Here is a 14,708-nt window from a genome sequence, read left to right as displayed (position 1 = left end):
TATTTGCTGACGATTTCAAACTTTACAATTTAGTGATTGACTTATCAGAGATCACTGATCTTCAAGAGAACCTGGATAGACTGCAATTGTGGTCATAGAAATGGCAGTTACCTTTCAATAGCAGTAAATGCAAAATCCTACATATCGGAAGGAATAATCTAGAAACAAAATCCTACATGCTGGAACAAGAAGTGAAATCGGTAGCTACTGAAAAGGATCTCGGAGTAACAGTTGATAACCAATTGAAATTTCATCAGCATGTGTCTCTAGCTGTTAACAAGGCATATCAACTGCTTGGAGTTGTAAAGAGAACTTTCACTCAGCTAAACAAAACTACCTTGCCAATTCTCATCAAGACATAATGAGGTCATATCTGGAATATGGGAGCGTCATCTGGAACGGTATCATTTGCAGAACATGCAAAGAAGGTTGAAAGAGTACAGAGGGGAAATTATGAAGGATTTGAGAAACTTCCCATATGAAAGGAGACTCAGTGTACTCACTCTATTATAGACGGAGGAGAGGAGATATGATGGTCCACCAGATTATGCATGGATTGGTCAACATTTCTGCAGACAGCTTCTCCGAGCCCGGGGGGGCACTCGACCAAAAAAGTGGTAGGGGTGTGCCGCGGGCAAAACAAAAAACGGGGGCCTTGGAGCGGGCTCATTGTAAAAAGGAGGGTCCTCGGAACGGGCTTCGGAACTACAAATGTTTGTGAAAACGGGGGTCCTTGGAACGGGTCGCCTGCGTACGAGTGCGTATGCATCCCTATGGAACGTACATGCAGCTAGCCCGGCGGCACGACTGACGGGCGCGCTAGCGCAGAGGTGATGGTCGGACAGCGAGCTGCGGCCGCTTTTCACCAAAATTGCGATCGGAACGGCGTAAAGGAAAATTCGCGAAGCCCTGGAGCGGATTTTTTTCTTCTTTTTTTTCTCGAGAAGAAGAAAATGCTATGCTCTGGAGCGGCTTTCTTTGTTCTTTTTCTCAATAAGACAAAAATGCTATGCCTCGGAACGCAAATTTGAGTGTAAAAATGGGGGTCCCCTCCGCGGCACATACCCACTATGCATTATATACTGAGTGCCCCCCCCCCCCGGGTCTCCAAGTCTGGTAGCAACTCTAAAAGAGGTCACTCCATGTAAATATTGAAACACCATAGCAAACTGGATATGAGAAATAAGTATTTTAGTAGAAGAGTAATCAATGACTAGAATAGTCTTCCTGAGGACTTGATACAAACACTGGCGGATCCAGGGGGGGGGGGGCAGAGCCGGCCCGTGACCCCCCCCCCCTTTGAGAAGCATAATCAAAATTTGTAATGTAAAAAAATGCCATTAAAACAAAGGTGTGCCCCCTCTTTTGAAATTGAAGACCTTTTGGGGGGTTGAAAACATTTTTTTTTGCTTGTCAAAATTTTCCGAAAAATTTGTCCCCCCCCCCTTTTGGAAAATCCTGGATCCGCCCCTGGATACAAATGCCAACAACAAACATTATTTTGGCAAAGTAAGCACTTTGAGCTTCCATGACTCCTCAGGCAAGCTCATGAAATAGTAGTTATCAGCAATTTTTAATCCTATACAAGAAACAACCGGGAGTTACATGCTCGCGCCTTCATCCCGCACCAGATGATGATGATGAGCCGTTTTCCGGCATGACATTGTGCGTAAAAGTCATGTGGCGTGACGATGCCTATACAGTGCGTTTCAGAAAAAAGGTAATCCAAATCTACAGGGCTGGTATTCGAATTATATTTAGTTTTGGGAATTATTCTGCATGGATGTGAAAGAAAAACTCATTAGCTTTCCATTGATACCCTATTTGTACCACTTGCGCCACTCATGACCAAATTAAGTGATGTTGAAGACAACAGGTACAGATCCCGGGGGGGGGGGGGGCACTCGACCAAAAAAGTGGTAGGGGTGTGCCGCGGGCGAGACAAAAAACGGGGGCCTTGGAGCGGGCTAAATGTAAAAAGGAGGGTCCTCGGAACGGGCTTCGGAACTACAAATGTTTGTGAAAACGGGGGTCCTTGGAACGGGTCGCCTGCGTGCGAGTGCGTATGCATCCCTATGGAACGTACGTGCGGCTAGCCCGGCGGCACGACTGACGTGCGCGCTAGCGCAGAGACGATGGTCGGACAGCGAGCTGCGGCCGCTTTTCACCAAAATTGCGACCGGAACGGCGTAACGGAAAATATGCGAAGCCCTGGAGCGGATTTTTTTTTTCTTTTTTTTCTCGAGAAGAAGAAAATGCTATGCTCTGGAGCGGCTTTCTTTATTCTTTTTCTCAATAACACAAAAATGCTATGCCTCGGAACGGAAATTTGAGTGTAAAAATGGGGGTCCTCTCCGCGGCACATACCCACTATGCATTATATACTGAGTGCCCCCCCCCCCGGGGTACAGATACCACTTTTTCCAAGTTTTTGAAAACTTGATGAAAGGGCAGATGCAGATGAGAATACTTTCATCGATTCCTGAGCTGGTAAAATCTTGATTGGACCTTTTTCTTCCACAGGAGTGTAATAGCAAATGATTAACGAGCAGATCGTACCACAGTCGTTGGACCAACATTCTGAGAGGCAGAGTCGTAGAGTGAAACTGCATCTTTGGTGGATTCAGGACTAGCACTCCTGTCCGTCGTTCCAACATCATTTGATAGACCCAAAAAACTATTTGGACATCAAGTTGTTGCCCTCAACCATGACCTCATGCCCTGTTATTATTTTCTTTGGGGTCACCTAAGCATTGGCGGCGGAAGCCCAAAAATTTAGGGGGGACCACAAATTCTTTGGGGGACCACAAAATTCTTTGGGGTCACCTAAGCATTGGCGGCGGAAGCCCAAAATTTTTAGGGGGGACCACCCAAAAATTGTTGACAAGCAAAAAAAAAAGGTTATCAACATTTTTTTAGGGGGATCGTCCCCCCCCCCCCCGCTTTCGCCGCGTATGCACCTAAGAAACAAGGTATTTGTAATTTCTCCTCAAGATTTTGATGATTTGCAGCTTCAGGGCCGAATTCGACATGAGGCATGAGGTGGATGCTTTTTGTGCAATGATCCGGCAATGGTAAGACGAGCTGTCCAAGATATCCTTAATCCCTCCACGCTACCAGTTTAATAATAATTTCACAAAATTACGTATGATCCGAATAACGACCCTCTATATTTGGATTACCTTTTTTCTGAAACGCACTGTATACCCGTATGTCGCGAATTTGGTCTCAAAAATTGTGCGAGACTTCAAAAAAGAAAAAAAAAGTCCTAACATTTCGTGGCGCTATCTTTTTGCGTTTTGAAAATATCGCACGAAGCGTTGGGGGGGGGGGTCAAATCTAGACAAGGGGAAAATTCTAAATAATTCAATCTATATTGATGCGGGCGCGTGAAGCAAGGACTGATTTTTATCAGTATTGCGACCTGAAAACTTATATTTTAAGCAAATATTTAAGTAAGGAAAAAACTATCTATATTAACAATAATGCATTATTGTTAAGATAGTTTTTTCCTTACTTAAATATTTGCTTAAAATATAAGCATGGGAATGCAAAGCGCGAGTTAAATTGACAGACCTGAACAGTCAATTAAAGACTGTTTGTGGTATGGATGGGGGCATGGAGAGGGTGCATGATCCGCGAGCTCCCACGACGGTGTGGGAGACAAAGTGGATTTAAAAGAAAACACACACACACTCAACTATACGAGTATTTTCAATGATCTGAAAAGCAAAAAAAAAAAGTTTGGGTTATAGGCCTATAGACTGATTATTTTAATGCAAAGTTGGGCCGTGAATTAAATCATTTTAACAGAATTTAAAGATAAATTAAGACATTAATAACTATAAAATTTGTTGATAAAAGAAGTTTGATCGTTTCTTGAAAAGTAGGGGCATGATATCATATCTATAGGGGGGTGATTCCTGGGTATTGTTTGTACAGCTCACCCCCACCCCCTCTCCAAAATGTTGTTTTATGTCTCTGGGTATTATAATACCCCCCCCCCCCCATAATTTACGCCAATGGGAGGAGACCGCGTTACCCCGGACTCCTTAATTGTTTCGTTTCGCCCCTTTCTTTCCTTCCATTCTTCCCCGTTTTTTTGTGTGTGTGTCACTGTGTGTGTGGGTTGACTTGATGTGAGGCAAGCCATCCGGCCCCAATTAGAACTTATAGATGCCCATGACCACAATAGCCACCGGCCATAATTATAATGATGACCGTGTCTATTGATGCCCCTAGCCTGCCCTGCCCCCATTGATCTGTGTTCAAAAGTTAAACTTTATAGCATGTACCATTGTTTCTGTTAAATTAGACTGTTTCTGGTCGTTTCTGCATTTATTTGTCGTTCTCATACGTTTAATGTTCGACGAATCGTGCATTCAGAGCGACAAACGCCTGGATTGCTATTTAAGATTCCCGCACTCCGAAATCCGCGGGAGAAGATTTCGGGCAGGTGTAATTTGAATTCATATCTGAGAATTACTTGTTTTTAATTTTAAGTGCCACTTCAGGCTTATGCCTGATTTATGTACCGTATCCTTGGATTTTGGAGTAATGCCAGGGTAAGTATGACTCGCAATTTTATTGAATGATAGTATTTTCGCACCGGTTTCGTTTACGATCACCGTCCTCGCTATTTTGAATTAATGTCTCGGCTGGCATCGGAACTAGCTCAAGCGGTATCGCCAGCAGCCCCGGCAGGCCGCTCCGGCGTTCGGGTCTTGGGCAGTAAACTAAGGAAGCTGGGGCCTGTTGCATGACGAGATGAGCGATACGTAGGAACGTCCTAGGACCATTCTTCCGAGATAGGAAGATTGGCGACAAATCAGCGCTTTCCGTTTCACGAAGGCAATTTTGTCTTCCAAGTCCGCGACATCGTTTGATATCGATAGTATCGGAAAAATATTTAGTCTTCATCGTCACCTGAACCTTTTATTTCTGAATGACGACTTTACATAAAATCCGATATTTCAATAAAAGGAGATCAAATAATGTTTTATTTATTACTGATAGTAGAATTGATGTATGGAGCTTACTTTATGAGGTTAAAAGAGAAAAAACTTTAAAGATTCACAAACATAACTAAATAAAATCGAAATTTTCATTATTTCCCTTATTTAGAACACGGTGTCTTTTTAGAGACACCTTTTATTGATATTTCAACGAAAGAGACCCTTGTCCGACATAAAAATTGATTTAACTAAGTAATTTCGACATTTATGAGTTCAATATTCTGTATTTTTATAGAATACTTGTATATAATGATAATTTTGCAAATTATGCGTTAATATGTAATTTGTTGAGGTAAATATAGGGTTTGAAATGGAGTAAACAAAATCAACAGTGTCTGATTGTATGAGACTAAAAAGGAAAATATGAGAGGCTGCGTGTGAAAAATCTAATTTATTTATTTTATTTGTCAGATATAACGCAAGAAATACAAATGTGAGTGTTTAGAGTATAAACATACCTCAGTTGCATGATGAGTATAACAGAAGAAAATGAAAATATACAAAATTGCTGCAAACATGTCCAAGTGGATAAAGCAGTACTTTGCAATAATAATTAAAACATAGAAAAAGGTGTGAATCAATCCGCAATGGAAAAATACTTTTACAGAAATAATGCTAAATATGACAACGATCATAAACGCTGGTCATATTTAAAGATGATCACTTAATTTATGGAAGTTTATATAAGAATATAAGGTTTAAGAAATAACATAAAAGATTTAAAATGCGCCTCTTCGTATGGACTTTCCATAATCTTTTCTTTAATGAACTTATCTTCATGTGTAATGATTGTGATGGATTCGTAAGCTAGAGGCTTAACCTGTATCTTAAATTCAATATTAGCTGCAGGTTTTTTTTTTGTTTCACTGTTTCAAATCCAGCAATTGATTTTCATTGATTAAAATAAATCTCAGCAAAAAAAAATGATTATAATGAAAATAAAATTAAAATAAATAAATGAGTTAGCATGTTTAACATCTTAGTTTTGTTTGTCTTGGTTTTTTTTTGCTGAATGTTATTGAACACGTTTTTTACCTTACATAATTTCTTTTAAAGAAATTTGTTGTTTATCTTTAATGAGAAAGCATGACTGGGGTCGGCTAAAGAGATATAGTGCCGCCCATTTCAAGTATTTCAAGTTTATTTTTTTAATAGAAAAGGGGTGGGGATAAGACGGAGGGAGAATAGAAGAAAACATATTATTTTAAAAAAATATTTGGCCCTATACATTACCCCCGGGAATAATACATATGTACCCCGGAGAAGTTAAAATGACATCCGTTTTTGGTCGTCCTGCCGTGCAAAAAGACGACCTGAAATTGATGACAACTAATAGCCCCCATATAAAACATAACTTGGCACCATCCCAGATAAAATGCATCAGAGTGCAACAAAAAAAAATGTTTAGAGGTGATATGTCAGTGTGGCTTGCCGTAAATGCATTTTCTCTCAATGCCGACGGTGGCGGGCGGTGTGCAAAGAAGATCATGCCTACGTAGGACATGTCTGGAGGTGTCTTTCCAAGGACCATTCTTCGTATCGCCCAAATCGGCTTTGTGAAACAGTTGAGCGATATCTCGTTCTTACGTAGAATGGTTCTACGAAAGACCCTTTCATGCAACAGGCCCCTGGAGTGGAGTGACCATGCATTCGCGTCGGGTTGTTGTGCGAAAGCTCAGAGTCGGAGTAACTTTACAATCCACTAGCGGAATAGCACGAATTTAGACCAATCATTTATTGCTGCCTAACTTATACATGAATTTGAAAAGCAGTCCATTTTGGCCTTATCGTGAAATTTGTCACCTCTCTTCTCGTGTGTGTGCGCTCGTTGTGTACAAAGTCAACAATGGGAGTGGAAAGATGTCACCACCGCTGACGAAATAAACGGCAGTGAATGGACTGGTGACATAAACCACGATAATGCCTCCATGGCCTTATCGTGAAATTTGTCACCTCTCTTCTCGTGCATTTTGGTATTTTATTTTGGTCAGGATATAAATTATTAATAATATTATAATGCATGTAAATTGCATGCTGAGGAGTGATGAGGCTGAGCATGAGCACTCACACTATTGTATTGCGAGGTTAGTATGCTATACGAACCTCGCACAACCACCGTGTTTTTGTAGTGGATTTTAGAGTTGTCGTTAACACCGCTTCGTAACGTGAATGATGTTAGCCAAAACCCATTCCGCTACTCACCAGGGCATTTTCTGGTAGAAAGCGTTCCATTTTCAATTTTTAACATATTTTTTAATTTAAAAAGGACACAAAAAAGAGCAAAATCGCTTACCTCCGCCTGGAAAGTGGCTTCGCACGTCTCTTCCACGGAAATAAAAAGAAGGTCGTTGGTGGCGCTAATACAGTTCACTGCCTTAATTCAGCTTGGTATTTTTAAACTAGATTCATGATTCATTGTATGCGCAATTCCAATAATTGTTTGATAAAATAGAGACCCCAATAAATGCAATAACTTAAAAAACATACTTTTTTATTATTTTTGCTGACGATAATACTTTTTGGAAAATATTCAAAAAGATGACAAATTAAACAAAAAATATAGAAAATTCTATGTACCTTGAACAAAGCCCCGCAAGTGCTACCGTTCGTTTGTCAATTAACTTTCCACCAAAGTCTTTACAGTAAAAAGATTGAACACTTTGCCGACTTTGCGTAACGTTACTGAGGTCTAAAAGATGAAACTGGTATCATTGAAAAGCTTAAATTAATAATAACTAGTCTAGAGATCTAACGTTAGACCTATTCCTCTTTCACAATGATGTGTAATCATGGAATTTGCAGTTACCCTAAGCTGAATGAATTATAATTCTTCTTCTTCCTCCGCTTATATCGGAGATCAACAGCAAGGTGCTGCATAAAGAATGTCCATCAGCAGTTAATGATTACAGAGAGGAAAGAGATGTAATAGTGACAGTAATACGGGTAATATGGAGTTTATTGGGAAAATTCGAAATGAAATGTTGCATAATGCATTGTTTTCTAACCAGAGAGTACCTCCATATTTTATAAAATTTTGACCATGCAGATGGGCCTGGGTGACTGAATGTTTTGCAAAAGTGCGACAAGACTGGTATTGGTAAACAGCATGAGAAGGAGATGTGTCATTAAGGTTGAAAGGAGTGGTTTGTGTTGTTAAAGAGATGTGTTACGACCGTTTGCATGTGTAATCGGGTGTTTCAGATGAAAACTATAAAACTTTTTGAAATGTCAAGGTTCAACATTAGTCTTGTCTTTCCGTTAATGCCCACAATCTATATATTGATTATTATGGCATATGAACGTCAAGATTGACTTGACCTGAATTTTGCCGGGACTGGCAGGTGCTATACACCAGGTGAACACCCTACTCTTTGACGAACAGTGTATTGGTTTTTTAATGTGCATAGGTTGTGACTCTCCTATACACAGGACCAACATTTGCATCCTTTCTGATGGACGGAGTGTTTTCCAACTGCATTCACACCTGCACTGAATACAGTGGTGAGGCACGCTAACACACAACGCTATAGCATCAGATTTTTTGTTAGACGCGTTTCGGCATTAGCGGGACTCGAACCCCTCACGTTGAGATCTACATCTTACCCGAAACATGCGCTCTAACCGACTGAGCTACGCTGCCTCGTCAACATTATTCCAAACACATTCAATCCATTGTGCAAATGAGAATTCACAATGTGTAGATTTTCAGGCATCAATGCATCAACATCATTCAAACTCGGTCCACCTTAAAAAAAAGGAAATTTGCTAATTGGAAAGAACAAATTTTGCAACATTTCATTTTGACATTGCTGCATATATATTTATCATGTCTGTGCATTCCATGGTAACATTAGCATTACAAATGACACATGATTGTAAAGTCTAAGAGGAATATTCATGCTTTCCAATGATACCACTTTTACATGATGATGACACACAAAGAAATTTATTACTGCTCAAACTTGAGTTGCAGAACTTTTTTTGAGGGGTTTAGACCTATTAAACATTAGATCTACATGATTTAACTTAAGTCCTGAATGGAGGGGCTGACTGTTTGCTTCTGAAAGTGAAACAGCAGATTTTTCAGTCTAATGCAGAAGACACATTCAATTTTCTGTTCCGTTAAAGCGCAATTGAAAAACAGGAAAAGGAAACAAGAATTTAAATTCTATTTTTTTTTGTCAAACTAACAAAAACTAAAAGTTTGTAAGGAAAAACAATAAAAAAGAAAAAAAATGTTTTTTTTTTTTTTCATGCCACTTTTACAATACATCTTACATTCCTGATGCAAATTATTGATCAATGACCGTTTTTCTGTTTATATCTCAAAATCAAAATCAGTTTTCACTCAATATTTAGTTTTTGCTTTTTCCATTTCAAAATCAGAAAAACAAATCATCTGATAGTACCTTGTCCTTGATTGCTATTGCAGTTTCGCACCAGCCAACCTTAAGCAGATTTCCTCAACTGTACCGTAATTGTTCGCAAATGTCATAGCAAGTCTTTCGGTCACATTTCAAGGTCAATATGCCCACCGCTTTCCTGAATATCACAATCGGGGAAAGGCTGTATCTTGGCACGATCTTGACCTGGTTGAATCCTCATTCAGACATCGCTTCACTTGGCATGCATGGCTCCAGTCCATATCAAAATTACGGTGAAGCCAAGCCGAGCGATGTCTGACTGAGTTCTTCCAATGATGACATTGAGGTGGAAGCAGAAATATAGCTCTGTTCCCAATCATATTCAAGAGAGCAGTGGGCATATTGACCTTGAATTATGATTGAGAGACTTGCTTCATGACATTTGCAAACCATTACTGGTGTAGAAATTTGCCTGAATTTGGTTGGTGTGAAACTGCATTAGCGCCTTATTCTGAACAATCATCAATTAAGATAAAGGTGAGGTAAGATAAGCATTTATTGTCTCCATAAAACAGTGAGAAATTGATTTGACAAATTGGTTGTAAAAACATAAAAGAAACATAGACTTATCAATACACAGTATAAAACAAACAAAAACAATAACATCAGTTGAAGTTAAAAAGAAATACATAAAGGCCTACAGTGGAGGCAAAAGCATGTGCAAAGATGTAGCTAAAGAAGATAAAAGAGATAAGAGAGAAAAAATGGTCAGATGGTGCTCATGTGACAAAATATATTTCTCCACTCCATATTTTAATTTTTCCAGGAAAAACTATTCATAGCTGCTGAATTAGCATTGAGCATGTGCAGTTTTTCCCCGGCAAATTATCCAAAACTATACAGTGCCAATGCAGAGTCTCAGGCACAGCAAACAGTGCATTGTCTTTAAGAATTTTTTCTTTGTCTCTAAGAACTTAACGGGGAACCCTCGGGTGTAGCAGTGCAGATTTTGCTGAGCCTATTGGACAAATTTGGGCCAAAATGGTGATATGGACCAACCAGGCAAAGAGATTATTATGATTCCAGAGGTTTATCATTCACACTTAAAGAAGAGATAAGCCAGGGCTGCCAACATTGGACAAATACATGAAGTTGAGAGTGAGACTCCCTTGGCATAGGCCAAATATATAATTTAGATGTCAAAATGATTGAGAACAATAGAAATGCATGCAAATGAAACAAAATCTTAGAGAGAAATAAGCAAGTCTCACTCTCAATTAGTGAGGGTTGGCAACCCTATCAAGCAAATGTACCAGGTGTTTCTTTGGAAAGTAAAAGTTGGAATTATTCATCCTTGGCTCGGATGGACTAGAAATTTTTGAATTTGGGCAATTCCAGCGTAACGGACATGACGTTCAGACAAATTTTTGTAATTCAAAGGTTTATACAGTAGAATTAGCAGTCTTTTGATAATTGCTACTGAGCTTATCAGACACATTTAAGTATCAGTTACATACACATGAAATTTCAAATCGTTTCGTTGAACAGTTGCGGAGAAATTGCACTCTTTGTCAGCGTAACGGACATGACACGAAATGGACGAAGCATTTTTACCTCCTATTGCTTATCAAAATTCCTGTGAATTCTTAGATTGCATGCACCTGACGCTGGTGTTAATTTAACCTTAAGATCATGCTCTATCCATAAAATGGTGTTTAACAAAAGTTTTACAGTGCATTCTGTATTCATAGCTCAAAATGTAGCGTAACGGACATGACACATGAAGCGTAACAGACATGACAGTTTCGTCCACTTTTTGTAAGCGAATATAATTATTTTATTACAAGATATGGTACAAGTCTAATTGGTTACTTGTTAAGGCTAGAGGTTAGAGACACACATCATAACTGGTAATCTGTAATATCTCCTATTATTTTGCAATTTGAGAGGGGGGCTTTGCGTACAATATTTATAAAACAAAAAAATATTTGGAAAAATTTCTTTTACACCAGTTAACAGCAGTTAATGAGTTTTTTCCAGTTACTACCATCTGCCACACCTAATTAAAGGAGAAAAAGTTGACAGTAAAGATTATTTTTTATCATGGCTTACTATTTGACAATATACACTAGCGTAACGGACATGACACCCTTCCGAAGTGAACTTCTTAGTTTCAAAATGAAAGAAATATGAATAATGAATGTAATTATGTAACAGCAAAGTACTTTTACTAACATTCTTAAGAAAAAAATGTAGATATTATTGGCACTTTTGGCAGTTATTATTAATTTAATAGCTATAGCCCACATGATAATTTTATATAGAATACAATGCTTTAATAGTACCATAGGCACACTGAGAAGAGCAAATCAGATTTTTTGTGAGAAGAAAACAAAATGTACCAGACCTGATTAAATCCAAGATGAACATACACCTGTATTATAAAATGTATTTTATGATAAAGAATATGTACTAGTATTAATGTCAATTTTAAGATTAAAAAAATGATATTAAAAAGTATTTTAAATTTTAATAGCAGTACCTGGAAACCAGTCTTTCATTATCGATTATGTACGAGTTATAAGGTAATCGAAATGTTTGTAAATCGCTTCTGAGATTTTTTTCATTCAAATTAAAAACCCTGAGTATAATCATCCTTTCATCAAATCTTGGATGTTCTAAATCTTACGATCTTGCTTGCTGACAAATGTGGCTGTATCTAATTTTGTTGCATTGTCCGCGCTGATTTGTGTACAAATGAAGATACATCATTCAAATCATGATTATGGCTGACCAAAGTACTATGATGACATGATTTATTGATCGCGCCACAGTCCTTCCACAGCCTCTTTGCTTTGTGATATTAAGAAGTGCCACTGTAGATTCATGGATTCATAGAGCTACATCATGTAACACAGATATCTGAATACAAACTTGTTTTAAATGTGAGCCAGTGCCATCACTGAAGAAGTTGAGGGTTGGTGAAAGTCGGATACTTTGAAGCAATGTCATCAAAGATCTCATGAATTCACAAGTTGGAGTTTTATCATGCTCCAAACTGTCAGTGCAAACACCTAAGATAATCAATTATTGTTCAAACACAAATGATGCAGATTGTGATCTGAGTATGTTGCCAGATTTAGCTGCATCTTATCCTAATATTATGTGGCATACCGTTAATTCTCAGAAAAATATACCAGAACAAGAGCTGAACTTTCATCATTCACCAACTTCTAAAAGTAGCTAGAATGACATGCAGATTCTAGGAGTTATTACATCCAGCTATCCTCAAGCAATTGAGACTGACCACAGTCTGTGACACTGAACCTAATATTTTGTTTTTGTGAATGCTGCCTTTTGTCATATATTAGGTGTCATGTCCGTTACGCGAATTGTCATGTCCGTTACGCCATTTTTATGAAAATGAGAAGTGGTCAGGGAAAATGATTGCTACACATGGTAGGGGGTTTAATTCTAACATAGAATCTGAATCTGCAGTACCTTCAGACAAATTTCCTGTAAGCTGTGAAAACTTTAAGTGAAAAACGTAACGGACATGACACTGATAATGGTAAAGAAATCACATAAATCTGAAGATCGATTTCTCTAAAATTGATGAATGGCATGAAATATAACGATGATTTTCTGTTTATTTAAACATTAATCAACTATACAAAAGTTAAAAGAGACCTGTGGGACCTTATTTGCTTTTAGTAGAGACAGGAAAGATGAATTGTTTAAAAATAGCCACATTTTTTAGATTTTGCAATTTATTATTTTATTTTTTTGATGATGGAAAAAACCACAAAATTTTATCAATATTGTGATTTTTCTATTGGAAATTGAAACTTTATAGATTATTTTTTAAGAAAATTTGACTGCTTAAGTGAAATCTGAAACTTCATTTTTTCTCGAAAGTGAACATTTTCCATGGAATTGCCCATTTGCAGTTTTCCTTGGGGCTTAGCTCATCAGAAATACATGCCAGTCCAGCCTTGGAGGAATAATTCTCCACTATACTTTCTCTAAGCCTGGTTTATTTGTATAATATACACAGGTATCCTCAAATTGGCAAGAATCTTAGAATACTAAATGAATTACAGAGTGCAATATGGAGATATATACCCATAACAATTTAGTGTAACTTAAAAACGCATAAAACGGCTATGATAGGGTGTCCAAACTTCGCATACATTTAAAAATAATTCATCAGACTAAAGCTGTTTGTAAGTTAAGAATGACTAATTGCACTACTGGTGTTCCTTTCCTATGCTAAATGCTGTACCAATAGCTAAATTATCACCTACAAACTTGTTTCAGTCCTGTGTAAAGTCAGTTATAACTTTACAAACAGCTTTATTTAACACCCACCTGATGTGGATGACCGGCTGAGTCGGGTCAGAGTCCTCTCAACTTGTTTATTGTCTTTTTTGTTTGTCAGGTTCTTTTGAGATTCATTCTTAAGAAATGCTGTAATGTCTTGAGAAACCTGTAACTTTGACCACTCATGATTGGTACCATGGAGAGAACACCGGAGGATGATCTTCCTCTCGAGAAGGTAACATTATCAGCGCATTTACAAGTAGTTATGATACAGAAACTTTGCTCTTGGAGTTCCAGTTATGGTACTAGTGAATAATCACTTTAAAATTCTTGTTTTGGGCACAATCCCCGAACATACTGTATTAAAATGAATGCGATATCAGGGTGCTACATAAGCACTTGCCCGATTGCCCGGTGCAAGTAAAAGTTATAGTTGGGCAAGTGTTTTGAAGTAAAGACCAAAACTACTTGCCCAAATTGGGCAAGCAAAATTCTCACAGTAAAGTGACAAAAATTAGGGTCGATATGATATGATATTGACCCTAATTTTGAAAAAGAAATCAAATGCAATAACAAGGTAGATCAGTTCATGTCAAAAGAGAGAAATACATGTAGGTCAATGGTTTATAAAACCGCAATACTTGTACTTTCTTTTGAAGAGGTAAAACTTTTTTTAAGGATTTTTTAGGGCAAGTGAATTAGATTTTCGGGCAAGTATATTACAACTATTTAAAAACTTACTTGCCCGACTGGGCAAGCGCTTCTAAAAAGCTACGTAGCACCCTGCGATAATGTTATTTTTATGAATTTTGTGACTGAACAACAACTGCACATATTTTTACTTTCTATAAAGTATGAATAGAAATTAAATAAATGAAAACAATACAATGTGGTTGATTTTCCTGTCTTAAATAAAAATTTTGATTTTTTTTTTTAGTCTCGTTTGTAAAATATGCTAAAAACAACTAATAAATTATTATGAGTTACTGTGTCGTTTGTTTAAAAA

General features: G+C 37.8%; 1 protein-coding gene across 3 annotated transcripts in view; it reads left to right on the top strand.

The window, feature by feature from the left end:
• Positions 1-4,408: 4,408 nt before the first annotated feature.
• Positions 4,409-14,708, top strand: part of LOC129269536 (ATPase family AAA domain-containing protein 5-like) — a 32,170-nt gene continuing 21,870 nt past the window's right edge. For all 3 annotated transcript variants that reach the window (XR_010294935.1, XM_054907050.2, XM_054907049.2), the window contains exons 1-2: positions 4,409-4,565; positions 13,821-13,937. Coding sequence is in view for 2 of the 3 variants with exons in the window: in XM_054907050.2 (XP_054763025.2) it covers positions 13,887-13,937 (51 nt within the window). In the remaining variant the exon portion in view is untranslated. The remainder of the gene's footprint in view (positions 4,566-13,820; positions 13,938-14,708) is intronic.

This window comes from Lytechinus pictus, chromosome 10 (genome assembly GCF_037042905.1).
Source record: "Lytechinus pictus isolate F3 Inbred chromosome 10, Lp3.0, whole genome shotgun sequence".
Taxonomy (NCBI): Eukaryota; Metazoa; Echinodermata; class Echinoidea; order Temnopleuroida; family Toxopneustidae; genus Lytechinus; species Lytechinus pictus.
Note: the sequence above shows the minus strand (reverse complement) of the source record. Positions and strands in the feature narration are given on the sequence as shown.